Source organism: Salvia splendens, chromosome 18, assembly GCF_004379255.2.
Source record: "Salvia splendens isolate huo1 chromosome 18, SspV2, whole genome shotgun sequence".
Classification (NCBI taxonomy): domain Eukaryota; kingdom Viridiplantae; phylum Streptophyta; class Magnoliopsida; order Lamiales; family Lamiaceae; genus Salvia; species Salvia splendens.
The window spans coordinates 21,516,753-21,539,097 of NC_056049.1; the positions used below are offsets into that span (position 1 = coordinate 21,516,753).

Genomic DNA, 22,345 nt, shown 5'->3' on the forward strand with positions numbered 1-22,345 from the left:
AATTCAGCTTAACAAGCAGTTCGTCTGAAACGAACTGCAATAAGCCAACGATTGTGAGTCCAAGCTTCTAAGGAGGATACAAGACCACAATTCAGCTTAACAAGCACTTCGTCTGAAACGAACTGCAATAAGCCAACGATTGTGAGTCCAAGCTTCTCGGGAAGATACAAGACCACAATTCGGCTTAAGAAATAAGCACTTCGTCTGAAACGAACTGCAATAAGGGAAAGTCCGATCCACGCGATAAACCTCGCCGAATTAGGACGACCAAGTTCGGTCAAAGAAGTTTACCTCATAAGACCGAGGACGACCATGTCTAGTCAAAGAGGTTTACTGCATAAGACCACTTCGGTTAACTGGGAAAGTCCGATCCACGCGATAAAACTCGCCGAATTAGGACAAGGGAAAGTTCGATCCCGGCGACAAAAATCGCCAAATTAGAACGCAAACCAAGTCCGGTCAAAGATGTTTATTTCATCAGACCAAAGACGAGTCCGGTCAAAGATGTTTATTTCATCAGACCAAAGACGAGTCCGGTCAAAGATGTTTATTTCATCAGACCAAAGACGAGTCCGGTCAAAGATGTTTATTTCATCAGACCAAAGACGAGTCCGGTCAAAGATGTTTATTTCATCAGACCAAAGACGAGTCCGGTCAAAGATGTTTATTTCATCAGACCAAAGACGAGTCCGGTCAAAGATGTTTATTTCATCAGACCAAAGACGAGTCCGGTCAAAGATGTTTATTTCATCAGACCAAGGACCAAGTCCGGTCAAAGAAGTTTACTTCATAAGACCAAGGACCAAGTCCGGTCAAAGAAGTTTACTTCATAAGACCGAGGACAAGTACGATGAAATTTTTTCGCTAAGCTGTAAATACAGAGTGTTAGAAGCGAAAACAAAATTTCATTTTTCAAATCTTGTTCGGCACACAACTCCGCTACCCTACGAGATGGCGTTACGCTATTACAAAGGACTATTCTACTGTCCAGGGTTGCTAAAGTTGAGCCATCTATTCACAAAATCCTCGTGAAGCTGAGTTCGGGCGCTCCAGGCAGCCGCAGAATAAGCAGGTCGACGAGATGCTCTAATCGACCTGCCACCTCTTCTCTGAGCCCGGGAAGTCCTAGCACCTCGGCGGCGAAGAGTCTCTTCACGAAGCATTTGCCGATCTTGCTCACTCATAACCACAACTCCTCTGCGAACTTCAGTCCGTCCTCGACTTGACGTCTCCGGTTGTCCCTGAGTTCGTTGCTGACTTGGAGTAGGGTTTTGAGCAAATGAATCAGAGGTTTGAGCTGGAGTACTAGCATCTGTTGGCGGGAAATGCCTGAGGAATCTCTCAATTGAGGGACGCCGGGAAAGAACTATGTCGTACCGAGAAGCCCAGCGCCGCAATGATTTCACGACTTGTTGGCAAGCCGAGCTCTCCAGCGCATTGTTCCTCCGGAGTACATGATATTCCTCCCACAGTTCGTCAACTCGACTCTGAACATCTGATATGGTCATTCCCCCGCGCACACGGATGTAATCCTCGTACGCAGTCCTCTCAGCAATGGTCGTATTCAGCTCGGCCTCCAGATCATTCTTATCGGACTCTAAGTCCTTATTATCGGCCTCCAGCTCCACTAAACGAGCCAGAAGCTCGTCATTCTTCGTCTGATCGGCTATAGCTCTTTTCTCAGCTTCGTCTAAAGCCGAAGAGTACAGCCGTTTCCAGTGAAGTATCTCCATCTCCTTGAGTGCAAAGCAGCTATGTTAGTTCGGCAGCTGTACCGAGCAGATAGTAAAATACAACAGGAATAAAGGCGAGTACGAAAAGCTATACGAAGACAAGTGTAGAGAATTTTTCATTCACAAGGAAATTTTTTTTTACACGAGGGCTTCAAGGCCATTTTACAAGGAAGAAACTAGACTAAGAGAAGGGAGACGAAATCATACTCCGCCAGCTTCGTCTCCGGCTCCTCGGCCTGGTTCAGCTTCTTTCTCCTGAGCTACCTCAGCCTCGGCCTCGCATCCTGCCGGCCTCGCCTCCGCCTCCTGATCGGCTTCCTTCTCCGGATGCCCGGCCCGCTCGACTTCGGCCTCCCGCTCCAGCGGCTCGGCCTCACCCTCTCCGTTGTAAGTCGAAGCGGGTGAAACGGGTCCCACGGAGGCAAAGATAGCCTCCAGGTTCTCGTCCCGATCAGCTCGACAACTCCGGACTCGGTCTGCAGAAAGCAGGACCGAGGATGAAGCGAGCTCCTCAAGGAGCGGCAGATTCTGAAGCCGAGCTGCTATCTCTCGGCTGTACAGAGGCAACACGACGTCGGCCCCCTGCTCGCCCTTATCGGTAATTAGCCTTACCAGACTACCGACAAAGGCCGAGAACTGGCTGCTCAAAAAGAGTTTCTCCGTGTAAACACGGAGAGCCTCCCCTTGGGCAACCACGGCAGCAGCATCCTTCCGTTTCGTCTGCTCTCGCTGGATGACGAGCTGGTTTTTGGCAAACTGAGCTTCATCCTGGGCCGAAATCCTAGCAGCTCTGGCCTTCTCAAAGTTAGCCTCAGCCTGTTCGGCCCGATGACAAGCAGCCGCCAACTTCCTCTGCATCTCAGCATAGTCATTGGACGCTTTGGAGAGTTCGACGGCGACGAGCTTGGAGAGCATATCGTTCCTCTGAAAATGAATAAAGAAAAAAGTCAACAAAGGGGCCACAAAAAATACAGGAAAAAAGCAAGGCCAGAAAATCAAGAAGAGAATTCACCTCGGCGAAGTCCGTGGGCCATAAAAACGGCTCACAGATATGTTCCGAAGGAGGCGCCAAGACCACGTCTTTCTCTGGCGCTCTCGGGGGCTTCTGGGCCTTCCCCTTCCCCTTTGCCGAAGTCGACTCCGGCTTCTTCGGATCCGAAGAGGTTTTTTGCCTTTTCGGAGTCCTCTCGGCATCAGACGCCGAGCTGGTGGTTTTCGGCCTCTCCGGCTCCTTGGACTCCGAAGATTTGCGGCTAGCCTTGTTCAGCATGTACACTGCCAAAAAGCAAGGAAACAAGGTTAGTTTTCGCTGCTAAAGCAGTAAAGCATAAAAAAGAAATCCTCACCCTCAGTTTCTTCGTCCGAAGACGAGATATTGAACACGAGGTCGCCCTTGACGAGCTCAGTTTCCGAGTATTGTTTCCTAATCATAGGAATCTTATTGAGCTCGCCCTCGAGCTCGGCCAACGGTTCTAACCGAGGATGAGGAATCACGGACTTCGGCCCTCTCCAGGGGAAGCCCGGAGCCGCTGTCCTATTATAAAAAAAGAAGCGGTTTTGCCATTTCGGCCACTTGGTTTTGCAGAATGCCCTAAAAGGCTGTAAGGGGATCAAGTAAAACCAAGATCCCTTCCTTTTAAATTGGAAAAAATTAAGGATTGCCCGCAGAGACAGATCCTTATCTAGCCTACGGAGTTCGGCAGCAAAAGCCGACAAGTGCCTCCAAGAATTCGGAGTCACCTGACCTAAAGGGAGTTGAAAAAAATCAAGAAGCTCTACAAAAGGTGGGGGAAGAGGGAAACGAAGCCCGCATTCTAAGCAGGCTTCGTAAACGGTGGCATAACCCTCCGGCGGGTCGTTAGCCCTATGATCATCGTCGGGAACCACCGCCTTCCCCCCGGGAAGAAGATATTTTTCGTGTAGAGATATCACGGTGTCCTTACTCAAGACGCTGTGAAAGTATTCTACAGTCTTCTCTCCGGACTCTTTCCGGCTAGAAAACCCCTTGCCCCCTTTCCTACCGCTACCTAACTCGGAAGAAGAAGAAGAAGACATGGTTCTTACTCTTTGCAAAATCTGAAGAAATTCTGAAGAAATTCTTGAAAGCGGAAGGAAATTTTTACGCAAAGGAGATAGAGTGCAGAAGAAGCAGTCGCAAAAGTGCTTCAATGATGAAGAAAGGAGGTATTTATCAGATTCGGCGAAGATTTCAAAATCGTCGCACCGTTTCGAATCCCACCTTTTCGGGATTCAACGGCCGGATTTTACTGTCGCATTTAATGCAGTCACGTGCAAGGCACGTCCCCTGACGTCAGCCTCCCCCGTACCTTTATCCAGAATGCCGAAGTGACTCGCTTCGCCGAAGTGATTCACTTCGTCTTTCGGGGGGGGTAGTGATGGGGTACGGACTAAACAAGCCCAACAGCACCAACGGCCCATCAGCCCAAAGCCCAAGGAAGAGTATGAGTTCGGCATTACCAAAGAGTTCGGCCTCAGCCTACAGCTCGGTAAAAGCCAACCAATCAAGCTCTGCTCTCAAGTCGGCATCAAGCTCCCAGATCGGCAACCAAAGCAGTTCGGTCTCAGTAAGAGTTCGGCCTCAGCCTACAGCTCGGCAAAAGCCAACCAATCAAGCTCTGCTCTCAGGTCGGCATCAAGCTCTACTCTCAGATCGGCAACCAAAGCAGTTCGGTCTCAGTATTCGACCGAACAAGGAGTTAGTGGACCCATACAGGATTTCCACAACTTCCAACACACCCACTACCACGTGGTGTCTGCTCAGGCCACGATCGTAGGCCATGACCTACGCTACATGCAGGACCTCCACGACATCCACAACCATCATTAGTGGTGATGCAAGCCACGATCTTAGTTCAATGTATAAATAGAACTTAGATCAGATAGAAAAGGGTTAAGCTCTCTAGAGATAAACCATCAAATAGCAAGTCTGTATTGTAAGCTGTAGAAAACAGATCAAGCAATACAACTCTGCCCTCTTTTCTTCCCGTGGACGTAGATTTACCTCAGTAAATCGAACCACGTAAATCTCTGTGTCGTGATCTGTATTCTCTACCAGCATTTACTAACATACACCATGTTATTTTATCAATTTTTTCTCTTTTATACTAATATATTTTAAATTCATCCAAAATTTATATAAATTTATAGTACAAAAGTTCTTATCAATGACACCCTAGAAATATGCTCCGTATTTTGAAATACAATTTAAAGTATAGTTTTTACTAATCATTTTTCTTCGTCCATGTCTATATAGATATTCGTTAAACTCCTCAAGCCAGAAAAATAATATATTTTCGACCGTCGTCAGCAAATCAATTCGCAAACTGATAAGACAGTGATGCAATTTCTATGGCCATAATTCCTAAAGATTTCTTTTTCATTGGATTTATTCAGTTAGTCAATGTGCAATTGTTAGTAATAATGTTTAAAAATACCAAATACTCTAGCAGGCAAATAATAGGCCCCATAAATCTTGATAGGCGATAGCTATTTTCAAAATGACTATGTATGCATCTTCGATTTTTCTATTCTTTCTATAAGGACATCTGCAACTATAGGGAAGATTTAAATAAAAGCCTCCATTTCCTTAAAAAAACGTTACTCCAACTTGCATGTCGCAGGATTCTACCTACTTATGTTACAAACTAAATGTAATTTTCTCGAGTATAATCTATTCACCATCCATTTCAATAATTAGCCCACTAATTACCCTTTTAGAAGAAAAAAAATCGTGATCCCACTATTTTATTTTTTATAAGGTGCATGCATGCTTTTGTCGGTTGGGGATCATCTTGTCATCATTTGTTAATTTTCTAATGCTAAGAAAATAAAGTTAAGGTTGATAAAAAAGTGTAGTAAGACAATTACCCTCCAATGAATGCATCGAAAATTTGATTCATCACATAAATAAATGAGAAATTATTATTAATATTTTTAGAAAAATAAAAAATTATACAACACATTTATTGCTAAACAAAGGTATTAAAGGATCGAAATAAAGTTAGAAAGTGAAGGAAAAGGGCAGGAAAGTGAGAAAAAAGAGATTGATAAGGGGCCAGTGCTAAGTGACCTGTACACTACTGTGATATTTGTTGCATATGCTCCATTAATTGCTACCTTTATTTGAAATTAAGCTTAACAAAAGGCTTTTCTCGACAGGTCTATTTTAGACTTTCCAAAATCCACTCATGATTAAATATTTGTTATTTCACCGTCTCTCATGTCAATATACAAATATTTTCGAAATTATAATGTAATGCAACAAATGGTACTAGCTACAATTACAAGGCCGCAAATCATACTGATAGAGATGATCAAATGACAAAATTCAGTCAATATTTATGTTATATAAATGGAAAAAATGATTCAGTGACAATGTAAATATTGGCGAGAAAGAATTATTTTTTTAATTTTTTATTACAAATATCTATGATTATAGATGAATGCATTTGCTTGATAATTAATGAAGACAACATTTGACTTCAAATTCTATTACTACAAACAAAAAAATTATATATATTTGTTTATCTCTTGTTTATTGACATTACGTGTTTGTTTATCATTTTAATTTTTTTACTAAAAATCATTTTCTCACTAAATAGATAGATAATAAAGAGAAATTAGATAGATAAAGATATAATAAATACGATAAATAAAGAGAAACTAAAATAAATAAAATATAAAGTAAGTGAGATTAAATTGGTTGTTTTTTGCTAAAAAAAAGTTAGTGACACAATTATAATGGGATAGTTAAAAAAGAAAATACGACTCGACTACAGTGAAATATAGAGAGAGTAATATTGATCATCATTTATATTGTTAACCATTGAGAAAGCACAAACTTCGCAAAACATTTTCTCAATCACCAAGTAATTAATATCGACTCTGACAAGCATGCTACAACCACGGCGCAGCACCTCTGCTCCAATCTTTTGAGGTTGGGGTTCAATTTTATTATTCTTCTACTATCTATAGGTAATCTTTCAATACCGACAAAGATATTTTTCATTATGTTTGACTCCACGAGTTTCGTTTTTTTATCTTCTGTTGCCCATATCATTATGAGCAAACTCTAAAAGTGTGAGGCCATGGGAGGGGGCGTAGCGCAGTTGGCAACGGAAGGGCAGATCTTGCTACAATGAGCATGGGTTCGAATCCCACTGTTGTCGTGTAGTTCCTTCCATCTCTCAGGCACAAGTGTGAGGCCTTGGGAGATGGGCTTCTGGCAGCCAGTGGGTTAAGGCCTCCCCCTTAACGGGCTACTGCGTACCCTGATTGAACCCCCTCACATGATGTCGGGCCGGAGTGTGGGGGCCACCAAGGCGACGGAATCGTTTTTTTTGCTGCAATGAGCAAACTCTAAAAAGAGACGATTGGAAACAAACAAAAACCAAATAAAGAGACATGAAAGTATGAAAAGTGGATCAGCGTAAATGCGTGTTCTGAACATGTCCCCATCAACACAGCTTATATACACCCAACTCAACTAGTTTGGCTCGGACGACAAAAACGACACCGTTTATACACAATTTTATAGCTGCGCGCGCACACGCACTATAGTGTGTTCAACCAAATCACGCTTCTTTTGCTGTGACAACTCAAATGATTTAATTTCCTTAAAATATGGACTTCTCCAAACAAGAGCAAAATTGGCCTACGCAATCTCAACCTCTATAAATAATCACCACACCTTCTCTCCTCAATCCCACAACCCAAAATCTTCTCACATTTCTTCTCCTTCACATCACACATAAGCTCACGAGATCATCTCAAATCCTTCCATATTTTCTGCTAAACATCACGGTTAGTGTTAATCAATTATTTTCTTGCACTAGTTTCTCCATGGTGCATGCACCAGCACCACCAAATTATCTGATCATCAACATTTTGTTGAATCAGCAGTTAAACTTGGTGTATATCTCATATTATTGTGAATGAGAACTAGAATTAACAATCTTGTACGTGTAATTATGTATAATCGGTAGTGAATCATTATATGTAAGAGATGTTATATAACAATTCTTTGGATAGATTGCTTTAATTTCCGATGAGATCTTTTTTATAAGAAAATATTTAGGAATGGTAATTTTATATAGAAATGGCAAGAGTGTTTGAACTAATCTGAAACTCCTCTTATCTCTAACACACGAGAGAAGTAACCATCCTTATCTATAATTAAAGAGTGCTACTTTATTTTCATCATATGCTAAATATAGTATCACTTTGATAGACACAAACAAATATCATGATACAAATGTGAAGCGTATAACTCTATTGATAAAAAGTGTATTGATACGCAAGACGATAGTGTAACAAACCACGACTTTCTTGACTACAATAACAAACTCCTCAAAATTCTAAAATAAATATTTGAAATCACAACCCAAAATTTGATTTATCCTAAATTTGGTTACAGGAATCAAGAATTATGGCTGAGAAAATCGTCAAACACCAAGAAGAATACACTCTTGATGGATCCGTCGACCGCCGCGGACGGCCGGCGATCCGATCAAAATATGGATCATGGAATGCCGGAATCTTGTTACTAGGTGAGTACTATTTTTTTTTATCATTTTAAATTAATTTGAAATAATTAATCTCAATTTATAACATTAATTTCTATTTTTGTGTGTGTGTTTCAGTGAATCAAGGGCTAGCTACACTAGCATTTTTTGGTGTGGGAGTGAATCTAGTGTTGTTCTTGACTAGAGTAATGGATCAAGACAACGCCAGCGCAGCAAACAACGTTAGCAAATGGACTGGCACTGTCTACTTATTCTCTCTCCTAGGAGCCTTCCTCAGCGACTCCTATTGGGGCCGCTACAAAACTTGTGCCATTTTCCAAGTCATTTTCGTTATCGTAAGTCCAATTCTAATTCCAATTCAATTCCAAATAGAAAAAAAAAAACAAAACATGGCATGATATAACAAACTTCTTAACATATTAGGGATTGGCGTCGCTGTCACTATCATCATACTTATTCCTACTAAAGCCGACCGGGTGTGGTGACGAAAAGACGCCGTGCGGGCCCCAGTCAACCCTCCACGTGTCTCTGTTCTACGTGTCGATATACCTTATCGCGCTGGGGAACGGAGGGTACCAGCCCACGATCGCGACGTTTGGGTCGGACCAGTTCGACGAGGAGCATCCCGTGGAGAGCCGCTCCAAGGTGGCCTTCTTTAGCTACTTCTACTTGGCCTTGAATCTTGGGAGTCTCTTCTCCAACACCTTTTTGGGGTACTATGAGGATAAGGGGATTTGGGCACTTGGATTTTGGGCATCCACTGGCTCTGCCACACTTGCTCTCATTTTGTTCCTTTTGGGAACACCCATCTATAGGCACTTCACACCCAAAGGCAACCCCTTTTCAAGATTTTGCCAGGTCTTGATCGCTGCCTCTAGAAAATCGATGATCGCTCTCCCGTCCAACCACGATCACTTGTATGAGCTACGTGGGACCGATCTCGCTGACAACGGAGCCCGGAAAATCCTCCACACCGATGGATTTACGTAAGTCTTTTAAAACCAATTGCGTTTTTTTAAGCCCAGATATACTGTTTGATCAATCATTTTCTTAATCAGTCCACGTATACCATTAGGTCCCTTAAAGTTTTAGGTTTATAATAGACAACTCATTATCAGTAGAGACTATTTTCTAAAATACTAGTACTAGACTTATTTTATTGTAAAATTGATTTGTGATAAGAGGATTAATCCATCAGATTATATACAGTGGTTCGAGTTCTCTCTTTACATTCGAACAGATATATTTGTTACAAAAATCGCTAATTACTTGACGAAAAACGCAGATTCCTGGACAGAGCAGCGGTGGTGACAGAGAGGGACGAAACGAAGGGGGCGAAATCCGACAGCGACAGCAGCCGGAACCCATGGCGGCTGTGCTCGGTGACGCAAGTCGAAGAAGTGAAGTGCATACTCCGCCTCCTCCCGATATGGCTATGCACAATCCTCTACTCCGTCGTGTTCACCCAAATGACCTCCCTGTTCGTGGAGCAGGGGGCCGCCATGAAATCCACCGTGGCCGGCTTCCACATCCCCCCAGCCAGCATGTCCAGCTTCGACATCCTCAGCGTGGCCTCCTTCATCTTCATCTACCGCCGCGCCATCGACCCGGCCGTCGCCCGCCTCCGCAAATCCGGCCCGTTGACCGAGCTCGAGCGCATGGGCGTCGGCCTCATCATCGCCGTCGCCGCCATGCTCTCGGCCGGCGGCGTCGAGCGCCTCCGCCTCCGCCACGCGCAGGCGGAGTGCCCGACCTGCCCGGGGTCGAGCGACCTCAGCATATTCTGGCAGGTGCCGCAGTACGTGCTGATCGGGGCGTCCGAGGTGTTCATGTACGTCGGGCAGCTCGAGTTCTTCAACGCGCAGGCGCCCGACGGCTTGAAGAGCTTCGGGAGCGCGCTCAGCATGACGTCGATCTCGCTCGGGAACTACGTCAGCAGCTTGATCGTGACGATTGTGATGAAGGTGTCGACGGCGGACGACATGCCCGGGTGGATACCGAAGAATCTCAACGATGGGCGGTTGGATATGTTTTATTACCTGCTGGCGGCGCTGACGGCGGCGGATTTTGTGGTGTATGTTGTGTGTGCGAGGTGGTATAAGTATACGAGGTTTGAGGAGAGGAGTGGGAGAGGGAGTGATGAGCATTTGTTGGTTTGAGTTTTGGGTGTAGGGATTGTGTGTTATGTGTAAGTATGTAGTATTTATGTTTTTTAAATAAGGTGAAGGTGAAGGTGAAGGTGAAGGTGAAGGTGAAGGTGAGGAGAGTGAATGTGCTTTTTTGTTTTTTGTTTAGGGAGGGAGGATTGCGAGGATACTAGACTAGTGTTTGCACTTGTCTAAGTTGAGCATTGGACTACTAATGTAACTTCTTCCATGTTATAGTATTATTATTATCATTTAATTAAATTCAACTCGATGTTTATTTATGTAGCTGAGTAACCATTTCTCCATTTTTTGTCAAATTTGGAACATGTAAATGTATCCGGCGGAAACTAGTCATGTATGATTAAGTAGTAGTTGTAGAGTGAGGCGGAGAAAATATTACTCCTACGGCCCCTATTAAGTGTCCAGTTTGCCATTTTGTCTGTTATTAAAATACCACTTTCACTTTTTTACCATAAATTATAAGAATATTACACATTGTATTAACTCATTTCACCAATAATTTATTATAAAATGAGTATATATAAATAAGACTCATATTCAATTAAAATTTTCACTTTTTTTTTTTACATTTCATTATACTTTGTGACGAATCAAATATGATTAGTTAATGAGGTACGGATGAAGTAACTACTTTACTATACTTGGTTATACAAAAAAGTGTTGCAAGAACACAATTTTTCATATTGCAAGATTCTCAAAATTAATTTAATATGGGCAGTCCAATAAATTCAATGGATAGATAACACACAAAATTATGCCCACTTAAAACAAGGCCCAACCGGTTTGATCTAAATCGGGTTAAAAATTGGGCCCGTTATCCATCACCGGCCCGGCCCCGTGAGCTTATACTTTCCTCTCTCTCCCTCCGCTGTGACCAAATTATCTACAACATTTTCCGACTGCGGTCGATCGAACTCGCTACCCGGCCATGCCATGTGGAGAAGAAACTCACTCAGTCTCGCATCCAAACTCGCTCGCCTAAGCTCTAACCCTTCTCCGTTTATCCTCCTCCGCACCTCCCACCACCATGCACCCCTCTCTCGATCCAATTCCACAAACCCCGGCTCCACCTCTCCTGCGGATCCGGTGACTTGGTCTCAATCCCGCCCCGATGTTAGGTTCATCGCCACGCGTGCAGCGTGCGATGCCGCCGTTGACTTGCCGCCAGCGGCAGCAGCATCCACGTCGGTGGGCAAGGGTAAGGAAGTGGCGGAATTGGTTAAGCACTACAGCAGATGCTATTGGGAGCTTTCCAAAGCTCGATTGAGGTTATTAATTTTATTTTTTTGGATCCGCTTATGTGTTATTTTCATCGACCTCGTTGTTTGAATGATTAATTAATTTATTAGGAATAATTCAATTTTAGGATTGGAGTATCAGGATTTATGGAATTTCAAACTTATAATCTGCAATTGCTGGATAATTTCGGAAAGCTGATTTTGTGGTTACTATATATAATTCCTCTATTCTGTGGAACTTTCCGTTGTTTTTATATGATGTAAGGGCAATGGCTTCTCCATTCATGTGGTTTCTTCATGAAAGTTTTTATTAGTCGTTATACATAAGAGGAAGATAATGAATTCATAACTATATTTGGATTGGATTTATGAATCTCATTCTTCAACTTTGATCCTCAGCATGCTAGTCGTGGCCACCTCTGGCACTGGGTATATTCTTGGGAGCGGTAGTTCGATTGATTACCTTGGTCTTTGCTGCACGTGTGCAGGCACCATGATGGTTGCAGCTGCGGCTAACTCCTTAAACCAGGTGTGGTATCATTTTCTTTTAACTGTAAGCTTACGTTATTAGATTTAGTATGAAAATGCATGCAAAACTAATTAACCTTTAATCAAATTTTTCTTCCCTAAGTTTTATGCGGTGAAATACTGTTATTGGGATGCTCTGCTGTATATGCTCCATGTGGAGATTCAATCTCGATGCTATGGCCTATGAACATAACTTCAAATTAGGAAATGGACAGCGAATTTAATGAGAGCTGAAATTGATAGTGGGATACTTATATTAGTTGATATGCAATCCGTCTTTAGCCACTGAAATGCATCTATTAGCTATCAAGTTATATGACATTCGGATCTCACTCAAACTACTACATGCCATGGCTTTTGTTTAACCACAGCTATGGGCAGGATGAATCACACGTGTGAGGCAGTAATTCAACCTGTTTTCAGGAATCTAACTAATATAATGTGACACGGATGTTCCTTTTCTCACTTGAGTGTGGAACACTTTTTTGCTACAGAGTCTGTTTTATGTGGTTGGTGAGTGAGTCTGGTTAAGTACGTTTAAAACTTGGAATTAGTCTTTGGTTGGCATCATAGCTTGCTAGTTGCTACTGATAGTGAAAGAAACAGAGGATACATCTATTTGAGGTACTGTAAAATTTGCTAGCAATTGCGCTTAATGTAGACCAAAATATCTAATACGGATAAGAGTATGAAGTGTGATTATGACAACTAGAAGAGAAGTGTTCACAAAAATGTATGACTATTTTAATTAGTAATAGATCTAAACCCTACAGAATTCTGGAACATAGATAACAAGGATTGCTCGACATTTCTCTCAAAGTCCTCCCAAGTAAATGTTTAGTACTCCCTCCGTCCCAACTAAGTTGAGTCATAACTTTTGGGCACAGAGATTAAGAAATTGTATTGAAAAGTAGAAGAGAGGAATAAAGTAGGAAAGATAAAGAGAGAGTAACGTATGTGATAGAATAAAATAAGAGTGATTGGATGTTTTGTTTTTTGTCAAATAAGGAAATGACTCAACTTAGTTGAGACATCCCAAAAAAGAATACGACTCAACTTAGTTGGGACGGAGGGAGTACTTGATTTGTCTTGATGATGAGACATTTTGACAAAATGGTGCGTGGTAACTTTTGTTGCTAGATTTCGACCTCATCTTTGCCAAAAACTTATTTTATTGCTCTTTATGGGCCCCAGGTGTTTGAGGTTAAAAATGATGCAATGATGAATAGAACCAGATTAAGACCACTACCATCCGGGCGTATTACCAGACCTCATGCAGTTATGTGGGCATCTTCTATGGGTTTAGCAGGCACTGCTCTGCTGGCTTGCGAGGTGATCATGGTCTCCTAACTGTTTAATAAGCATATTAAAATGTTTTCTGAGAGTAAAGTGGCATTGAAGACTGATTTTGTGCAACAAGGATTTTTGCAGACTAATATGCTGGCAGCAGGCCTTGCAGCTTCCAATCTTGTCCTCTATGCGTTTGTATATACTCCGCTAAAACAAATTCATCCAGTAAATACCTGGGTTGGAGCTATAGTTGGTGCAATCCCACCTCTCCTTGGGTAAGATTCCACTTTCATAGGACACCTAGCTGCACCTCAGTTTAATGGCTTGACAGAGATTCTAAAGTTTTACTGCATGAAGATTATTCTTATCAAAAAAAATCTGCACCTAACCTTTTTCAATTTCAAAAATCACAATGATTTATTTCTGCTATCTACACACAATCCTGGTCCTTTCTTCTCATGAACTATGAATCAGCTAATGTAGTAGTAGTAAATATTTTGATATCAATAAAATAATAGAATTGGCAGCTACTAGTAAATTTTTTACACCACTTAGATATATGTCATTAGAAGTCAGTACAGTCTATGCTAAACTTGCTTTCATGGATCAGTTTTTAGTTTAGACATTAGTCCCCACAAGCAAAAGTTTGTTAAACTATATTACTTCAATTATGATTTTCTTTACACTTGAAGCCTTAGTTTATCTCGTTGGCAAAGACTTACGAATTATGATGCAAATTAAATAATAGATTGGCTGAGGGTCTGAAACTTAATTTTTCTGTCTCAGATGGGTTGCAGCTTCTGGACAGATCTCACTTAATTCGATGGTGCTTCCTGCTGCTCTATATTTTTGGCAACTACCTCATTTTATGGCCCTCGCATACTTATGTCGCAAGGATTATGCTGATGGAGGGTATGTAGTCCTGAATGCACTGACTTTCTACGATGAACAAGTTACTGATGATGTTCTACTATATAACATTTAGTATAGACTCTATGAATAAACTTTCACTAAAGCATAATTATATTATTATGCATCTGGGTTTTTCTTAAGATGGCCTTATTTCTCCCTTTTGTTGATGGAGGATATTGCACCATTTGCAAAAGCATAATATGATACTCAAATCATGATTACTGTTCTTAGTTTAGTTACTAAGAGGAATGATATGTTGATATACTCACATGATTCACATTCAAGAATGGGATATGCAAATGATGAATCTGAATCTCTACGTATGGCCATTTCTGTATCTAAAGATTGTTCCGTTCCTTCTAACCTGTTCTTGTTTTCCATATTAGGTTCAAGATGTTCTCACTTGCCGATCCTTCTGGCTACAGAACAGCCTGGGTTGCACTGAGGAACTGCCTTTATTTACTTCCGCTGGGTTACCTGGCTTATGATTGTAAGTTTTTATTGACTTGCTTGGTTATAATTCAGTCATTTAATTTGTTATTTCCTAGTGATGCATTACATTTTAAGCCCACATCTACGAGCTAGCACAGTGTTTCTCTTCAAATCAAATATCACTGCCAATTATTCGAAAAAAAAAACATGAAAAAGTGGAGAGGAGGGGTGAGCTTCAAGTTTTGGACCCTAAGCCTCACCCTTTACACAAGGAGGTCCATTACTTAGCTTCATTACCAGCTTAGTTAGTTAGTCAGGATGATTTCCTCTAGAAATCAGGGGCTATATTTTATTTGTTTGAACTTGGTAGTAATTGTCTCCAACCCATCACGTGACACCAAACCTCATAATAAATTTGTTGATACATCTGTTTCCATCGTGGGACTATGTGCAAACAAATACATAAGTTCACATGCTCCATTAACAATCTTAGATGATGTATTACACATTCCATTTTTCGATCATTCTAAATTTAATGCATCTCTGTCCACCTCCTTGTCCGAACCTAAATCTTCTCTATCCATACCACCTAAATTTATGCAAATCTGAATGATGGTCGACTGCAGGGGGTATCGCTTCAGGGTGGTTCTGCATGGAATCGACACTCCTCGCTCTTGCAATCAGTTCAACTGCAGGGTTGTTCTTGGTCAACCGCACAACCAAAAATGCACGGAGGATGTTCCATGCTAGCCTCCTTTATCTCCCGGTCTTCATGAGTGGGCTCCTAGTACATCGGCATTATGATAGCGAATTGTCTCTTGCTGTGGAGAATTCAAATCAATTAGCTGAGTCGACACTGTCTTCCTCCTTAGATGGAGAGCTAACTGAATCTTCCCCCCCTCGGAAAAACAGAAGACCAGCACCATCGCGAGCGCCAGTTGCATATGCCTCGGTCGCTCCATTTCCATTCTTACCAGCGCCATACGTCAGCAACTAAGGTGTAAGAGCTGTATAGTGAAATTAAATGTGAAGAATTTGATTGTGGAGTTTTACATATTTACCTGGCGCAGAGCAGAATTTGCGGCTACTTTTTTGTTTGTGGTGACAATAAATGATGTTTGATAGGAAGGAAGATGTTGATGCATCTTCTTCGCCTTTTCTTTTGGGATAGGGGAGATTAATAATTCCTCCATAAAACCACTTTTTGATAGAATCTAAGAATTCAATTGAAACATTAATATATTCTCTCCGGAATTAGATATAGTGTCCTCTCATTTTTCTATTTTTCTTCTCAATCTATTCATAGCTACAGCTTTACAATGCTTCAACTACTCTGGTTCTCCTCGTTGCATAAGTTGTGCGAATGCTTCTTAACTCTGTTTCGCAATTAGCTTCGTCGTTCTATTTTTCCCTAATCGAGTTTTAATATATAATTAATAAAGTAAGAGAGTTTTAATATATAATTAATAATGTCATTTATATTTTATTAGAAAATTATACATAAAAATGCCATTTCTGCTTACATATTTTTACATTTTGTAAAACTTGTTAATTCCAGATGATACAATTAATAATGGGTCATGAGGGAATATTATATACGTACTTTCTTCATCCATAAAAAAAACTCATCTTTCGGTTTTTTGTTTGTGCATCAAAATTATTCTAATACTTAAAATGGATCTAAATTTATTATTCACTTGTTATTTTTCTCCCCTATTTTATGGAGCATATACATTTTCCCTTTAGCTATCCTATTTTACGCACTCTCTCTCAATATATCTCGTACTTTATGTTTCGCATTAAAATTTTAGGATCGAGAGAATAAACTAAAATAAAATAATTAAAAATTGTTACCGGAAACTGACAGTTTGAAACCGCCACAAAAAAACAGGATATTTTCCTGAACAGAAAGCGTTAAACCCTAAGTCCTCGGCACAAGCCGGAAAAGGAAACCCCTCCTGATTTTCGTCGGAGAAAAATGGCTTCTATAGCCTTGTGCGGAAGCAGCCTCTGGAAATCGCCTCAGATCACTTCTAAAACCTTCATTGTAAGCTCCGCTCTCTGCAAATCATGCTTGTTTATGATTATTGTGCTCGATTGTTTTGTTTATGCTCGTTTTTGCAGCAGTGTAACAATTTGTCGGAGTCACTCAAGTGCAAGGACAATGGGAGACCGGTGGTCCCCGGCCGCGATTCTAACGGTCGGCAGTCGGCCGCGCTTCCTAGCTTCTTGACCACTTCCAATCAGTTCGTTGACAGCATCCTGGTTCCTAAAGGCGATACTCGTCTCCGCCTTTTCTCAGGCACTGCTAATCCTTCACTGTCGCAGGTCTCTGCTTGTTTACCCTTTTCTTCGATTGTGCTATCTGTTTTGTTAACTCGGTCGAAATTATTCTTTCATGTGAAGGCATCGTCGGGCATGAATTAGCCACAATTTGGCGATAGACTGTACGATTTCTGCAATTTGTAGTGATGGTTGTTTTCGCGATTTCTGAAGCTATTTGATTGTAATTAAAGTATGTAGTTTATGTGAATCGTTCGAAGCCTAGTTTGCGCTAGGGTTATAGAAAAATGTAGGAGAAACTGAACTCAGATCAAGGTTTTTTTTATCGATTAGGTATCATTTCTGAATTTTAATTCAGCGTCTTGCATATTTGTAAATTGTTGGTTATACTTTGATGCTATCGGATCTTGTTTCTTGGAGAAATTGCTACAATACATGATGTGTTTTCCCATGGCAATATTAGTTGTGCCAATTAGTTTGAATTACTGCATCTTTCCAAAGGTGCATTTGCTGTGAGGAAATTCTGTGATATTGTAGTTTGTATTATCTTCACAATCATTTCACCTTAAATTTCTGGAGAAGTTTGATTCGATAATCTCTTATCTAAATCGTTGCGATGATACATTTAATGTCTATATCTCCTAGAGCTTCGTTGTTCGGACCTATATTTCTTATAGGATGCGTATTTACTGAAAATCTTGATACAGGAAATTGCTTGTTACATGGGTCTGGAGCTTGGCAAGATTAAGATCAAGCGATTTGCTGATGGGGAAATATATGTTCAGTTACAAGAGAGTGTCCGAGGATGTGATGTTTATCTTGTGCAACCTACATGCCCGCCGGCAAATGAAAATCTGATGGAGCTCTTGATAATGATTGATGCATGCCGTCGAGCATCGGCCAAGAATATCACTGCTGTTATCCCCTATTTTGGATATGCACGGGCTGATCGAAAGGTAAGGTTCTCATGTACTATTTCTTATTTTGGGGCTTTTCACTTTAGAGATTGTACAGAGTTGGTGGCTGGTCACCTTTGTCACATTTCACATGCAATATTTTTGGCCTTAAGTATCTGATATGGAATCTTAACATGAGAATAAAAACTTATGTTGTCGACTGGTCGCATGCTCTGTGGAAACTTTGGCAGCAATCCAGCTTTTTATCGGTGATGACATTGATTTTGTGTTATTGAATTTCAAATATACACTTCATCATTGAGTACAACTCCTTTTTGGTCCAAAACATATACTCAAATTACGAATTTTGTCTGTTACATTCATTTTCTGGTTTTCGGGTCCATAACATACAAAAATCGCTCTCGGTTAGGTCCTTTTTGGACGGCTCCGTTAAAATACGTCAAGTCAACCGTTACTTAGCAAAAGTTTGACTAAATTAAACAAAAAATACCAAACCCATTTCCCATTTCCTCCCCCTCACCTACGCTTCCCCCTTCGCCCGCTTCTCCCCCGCCGACACCGTCTCCCTCACCGTCACCGAATCCGACCACGACTTCTCCCAACTCACCGCCAACCACCCCCACAACGCCGACGACTTCTACGCCTGCGTCCCCCCACCTCCCGCCGCCGTTGAATTCCTCCGACGACGTCATTTTCTCCGTTCTATCTCTTCAAATATCACTTTTCCCCGATCAAGGCATTTGCCTAGGCTTCACCAACCACCACGCCATCGCCGACGCCAGCTCCGTCGTCCAATTCATCAAAGCATGGGCCGCCGTCAACAAAATCTCCGCCCAATTCGAGAACAGCTTGCTGCTTCCGTCATTCGACAGATCCGCCGTGGCCGATCCCGGCGGCCTCGATTCCCACTACTGGAACTTGATGAACCAATCACGCGCAGTCGAGTCGCCGCGGTCAATTTCCCCCTAAATAAACACCGCGCAACTTTCATCCTCACCTCCGACGACATCCTCCGCCTGAAAAGCCACGTGCAGGGCCGTCGCCCGGATCTCCGGCCGACGACGTTCGCCGCCTCCTGCGCCTTCTTGTGGAGCTGCCTCGCGGCGGCGGAGGCGGCGCCGCCCCTGGTAGACGAGGCGGAGTACTTCTGCTTCGCGGCGGACTGCCGGGGGAGGCTGCGGCCGGCGCTTCCCTCGGAGTACTTCGGGGAACTGCCTGGCGTTCGTGAAGGCGGAGGCGAGGAGCGGGTATCTGAGGAGGGAGGGAGGGGTGGCGGCGGCGTCGGAGAGCATAGCGCGGGCGATAGAGAGGTAATTGGTATTTTTGAAGAAAATAATTAGCAAATTATTTAGTCACTAATAATCTAGTTTTTTGCTTAATTTAGTCAAACTTTTGCTAAGTATCGGTTGACTTGCGTATTTTAACGGAGCCGTCCAAAAAGGACCTAACCGAGAGCGATTTTTGTATGTTATGTACCCGAAAACCTGAAAATGAATGTAACGGACAAAATTCGTAATTTGACCATATGTTTTGGACCAAAAAGGAGTTGTACTCTTCATCATTAAATAACTTGAAAACTCGTGTATATGCTTGATTCTGGTGGTCTATTTTATACCCTTTAATTGTTACAAGATGTTTACGTCATGCCTATTCTACATTGATCTTGCATCTTTGTCTTCACATTAATAAAGGTAGAAAGAATGTAAATAAATCAGTTGATGAACTCAAATTAATGACAGTGATACTATTATGTGTTCCACAATGCCAGGCTATCAATTTGTTTGTATGTTTGTGAATGGTTATACTTTTCGTTTAAAATGGTTAATGTGGTACCCTTTGGTTTTATTTTGCTCCACCCATTTTGTTTGTTGTGAAGTGTATTTCCTTTTCAGACTCAAGGGCGTGAATCGATTGCAGCCAAACTTGTGGCAAATTTGATTACCGAAGCAGGCGCAGATCGGGTTTTAGCATGTGACCTCCATTCTGGACAGTCCATTGGATATTTTGACATTCCAGTAGATCATGTGTATGGCCAGGTAAGTAAAAAACTGCATATAAAATTGGCGTTTGCTACATATGATATAACTTGTGCCCTAAGCTTACTATTGGCCTGTAAATTTCCATAGGCTATTAGTTGAACTTTATGAAAGAAATATTTCAAAGACTACCCATAATTTATCATAGTTTGAGAGTTTATCTCCAATTATTATCACAATTAATTCTATATATGGTGCACTTCTTAAGAACTTTTACATGTTACTGTCCTAGTTGCATGCTTTGGGTTACTCCTCCCAGTGTAATATAATCAATCCCTATTATTTGCAGCCAGTCATACTTGATTATCTTGCCAGCAAGATGATATGTGCTGATGATTTGGTTGTGGTCTCACCTGATGTTGGTGGGGTTGCTAGAGCTAGAGCTTTTGCCAAAAAGTTATCTGATGCTCCTTTGGCCATTGTGGATAAAAGGCGTCAGGGGCATAATGTTGCTGAGGTGAAGTTCTTTTACCCTATGTATGCTTGTTAGTGCATCTTATCTAGTTAAGAAATGCCTCTTCAGTCTTCAGTATTACTAGGGTTGTCACAATCTAACAGTTGTTTGCTCATTTCCTTTGAAAGAAGCTTGAACCCTAATATTGACTTGTTCAAATATTCAGGTGATGAATTTGATTGGTGATGTTAAGGGAAAAGTGGCAGTGATGGTGGATGACATGATTGATACTGCTGGTTAGTTGTTACAAATATTTCAAAAACTGGTCCTTATTCCTTATTTGATTGGAATTGATCAAGCAAATTAAGATATTTTTCTTAGAGTATGAAGCTTCTAAACCTGTAAAAAATTATTTAAAGGAATATTTACTGACAATCTGAAATATGAAAATCCCTTTGGGAAGTGTGATGAAGTTACTAAAAACTTGGTAAGTTTATCAGGCAAAGTCTCTTTCCGACAGTAATGATGTATGCCTGTATCGTTGTTTTATTTGGCATTTTCGGTCCCTTCTCAATATCAAGCTAAGATGATATAGTCATCTGTACTCTGTAGCTGGAATGGTTCACTGTTGCACTTTTTTTTTGTTATCTTTTATTGCTCAAATCATTGGTGTCTGCATTTTGTATTCCTTTGGATGAATGCAGTCTTTCATTATTATGATATGTTGAAAAAAATCTCATTCAAAATGCCATGCAGGAACTATTGCAAAAGGAGCTGCTCTTTTACATCAAGAAGGAGCTAGGGAGGTTTATGCTTGCAGCACTCACGCTGTTTTCAGGTACTAGGTCCATATTTTAGACAGTTTTACTAGTTCATAGATTTTCCTGGAGCTAACACTTATTGAATACTTGTCTGCAACTTAAATCACGGTGCAGATTTTTATAAGAAAAATAGATTTCAACTTCGAATAAGATCTTCATTTCCAATGTTTGAACTTATAACTAACCTTCAATATTTGCACATTGACGTGAATGATGTTCTATACTGTTCAAAATATTGCTGATACAGCTTAGTAAATCATTGTTAATATCGTCGTGGATCAAAGATCTATGAAAAGCCATGTCTTCGATTTACTAAAGCGTTGGCCTACTTGTGCAGTCCTCCTGCTATAGAAAGGTTGTCAAGTGGTCTCTTTCAAGAGGTTATCATTACGAACACCATTCCAGTTTCAGAGCAAAACTATTTTCCCCAGCTTACAGTCTTATCCATGGCTAACCTTTTGGGTGAAACAATATGGCGCGTGCATGATGATTGTGCCGTAAGTAGTCTTCTCTGTCAAGTGTTTTCTCTTTTGCATTATTTTGAGATTGAAGATGGCACTGTACAAGTATATAACTCTTCCTCTTGCTCAAACTTTCAGGGTGGTTTTGAACCATACGCGAGCTTGGAGATCGACTGATATCCTAGTGTTCGTGAGACTCAGACTTGCCATTGCAGTTTTGCTACAGTTGCAAAGGATTTACATTTGCTGAAAATTCCAACATCATTACAACAAGTATAGTGTAGTCCCGTTGTACAAATCTATTGAGACACCTGATGTTACCATGTTATAATGTGTTTGTATGTCACTTGAATTTGTGGCATTTCTATATTAGTGAATTTCACTCTCGTAGTCTCATATGATATTGATAACAAGCCAACTTTGGTTGGCATTGATGCGGATTTTTTCCCCTAAGTTTGAATTTTCTTGAAATCCCGGTATGAAATGGTGAAGCAATTTTACCATTATTGCCTGCCTACACTCATATATGATTTAAAAATAGGAATGATGAAATCGGATTTTTTTAGTTGTAATAAAATTTGATATGC

At 41.2% G+C, this 22,345-nt stretch overlaps 3 protein-coding genes across 4 annotated transcripts; all 3 read left to right on the top strand.

Annotated features, from left to right (window-relative positions):
• Positions 1–7,399: 7,399 nt before the first annotated feature.
• LOC121775923 (protein NRT1/ PTR FAMILY 7.3-like) lies at positions 7,400–10,706 on the top strand. The gene is made up of 5 exons (XM_042173018.1): positions 7,400–7,556; positions 8,170–8,302; positions 8,396–8,613; positions 8,702–9,264; positions 9,564–10,706. Exons 2-5 carry the CDS (start codon positions 8,182–8,184, stop codon positions 10,435–10,437), a joined length of 1,776 nt encoding a protein of 591 aa, XP_042028952.1. The 5' UTR covers positions 7,400–7,556; positions 8,170–8,181; the 3' UTR covers positions 10,438–10,706.
• Positions 10,707–11,312: 606 nt separating this feature from the next.
• LOC121777589 (protoheme IX farnesyltransferase, mitochondrial-like) lies at positions 11,313–16,103 on the top strand. Its single transcript, XM_042174889.1, has 7 exons — positions 11,313–11,714; positions 12,084–12,213; positions 13,407–13,544; positions 13,644–13,777; positions 14,289–14,414; positions 14,801–14,904; positions 15,473–16,103. Exons 1-7 carry the CDS (start codon positions 11,380–11,382, stop codon positions 15,841–15,843), a joined length of 1,338 nt encoding a protein of 445 aa, XP_042030823.1. The 5' UTR covers positions 11,313–11,379; the 3' UTR covers positions 15,844–16,103.
• Positions 16,104–16,673: 570 nt separating this feature from the next.
• On the top strand, positions 16,674–22,154 carry LOC121775869 (ribose-phosphate pyrophosphokinase 1-like). Of its 2 annotated transcripts, none has more exons than XM_042172946.1 (9): positions 16,674–16,893; positions 16,971–17,174; positions 17,837–18,085; positions 19,939–20,082; positions 20,372–20,539; positions 20,703–20,772; positions 21,233–21,314; positions 21,635–21,794; positions 21,897–22,154. In XM_042172946.1, exons 1-9 carry the CDS (start codon positions 16,825–16,827, stop codon positions 21,933–21,935), a joined length of 1,185 nt encoding a protein of 394 aa, XP_042028880.1. In that variant the 5' UTR covers positions 16,674–16,824; the 3' UTR covers positions 21,936–22,154. The 2 variants fall into 2 exon arrangements, with proteins under 2 accessions (XP_042028880.1, XP_042028881.1); XM_042172947.1 differs by having other exon boundaries at positions 16,675–16,893; positions 16,974–17,174.
• Positions 22,155–22,345: the final 191 nt, after the last annotated feature.

Bases quoted from the DNA above. Each gene is read 5' to 3' on its own strand.
- LOC121775869 (XM_042172946.1), top strand. From the start codon at position 16,825: ATGGCTTCTATAGCCTTGTGCGGAAGCAGCCTCTGGAAATCGCCTCAG. The intron at 18,086-19,938 runs GTAAGGTTCTCA...TTTCCTTTTCAG, and splicing joins ATGCACGGGCTGATCGAAAG to ACTCAAGGGCGTGAATCGAT. The intron at 20,773-21,232 runs GTTAGTTGTTAC...AATGCCATGCAG, and splicing joins TGACATGATTGATACTGCTG to GAACTATTGCAAAAGGAGCT.
- LOC121775923 (XM_042173018.1), top strand. From the start codon at position 8,182: ATGGCTGAGAAAATCGTCAAACACCAAGAAGAATACACTCTTGATGGA. The intron at 8,614-8,701 runs GTAAGTCCAATT...TTAACATATTAG, and splicing joins TCCAAGTCATTTTCGTTATC to GGATTGGCGTCGCTGTCACT. The intron at 9,265-9,563 runs GTAAGTCTTTTA...CGAAAAACGCAG, and splicing joins CTCCACACCGATGGATTTAC to ATTCCTGGACAGAGCAGCGG.
- LOC121777589 (XM_042174889.1), top strand. From the start codon at position 11,380: ATGTGGAGAAGAAACTCACTCAGTCTCGCATCCAAACTCGCTCGCCTA. The intron at 11,715-12,083 runs GTTATTAATTTT...TTTGATCCTCAG, and splicing joins CTTTCCAAAGCTCGATTGAG to CATGCTAGTCGTGGCCACCT. The intron at 14,905-15,472 runs GTAAGTTTTTAT...GGTCGACTGCAG, and splicing joins GGGTTACCTGGCTTATGATT to GGGGTATCGCTTCAGGGTGG.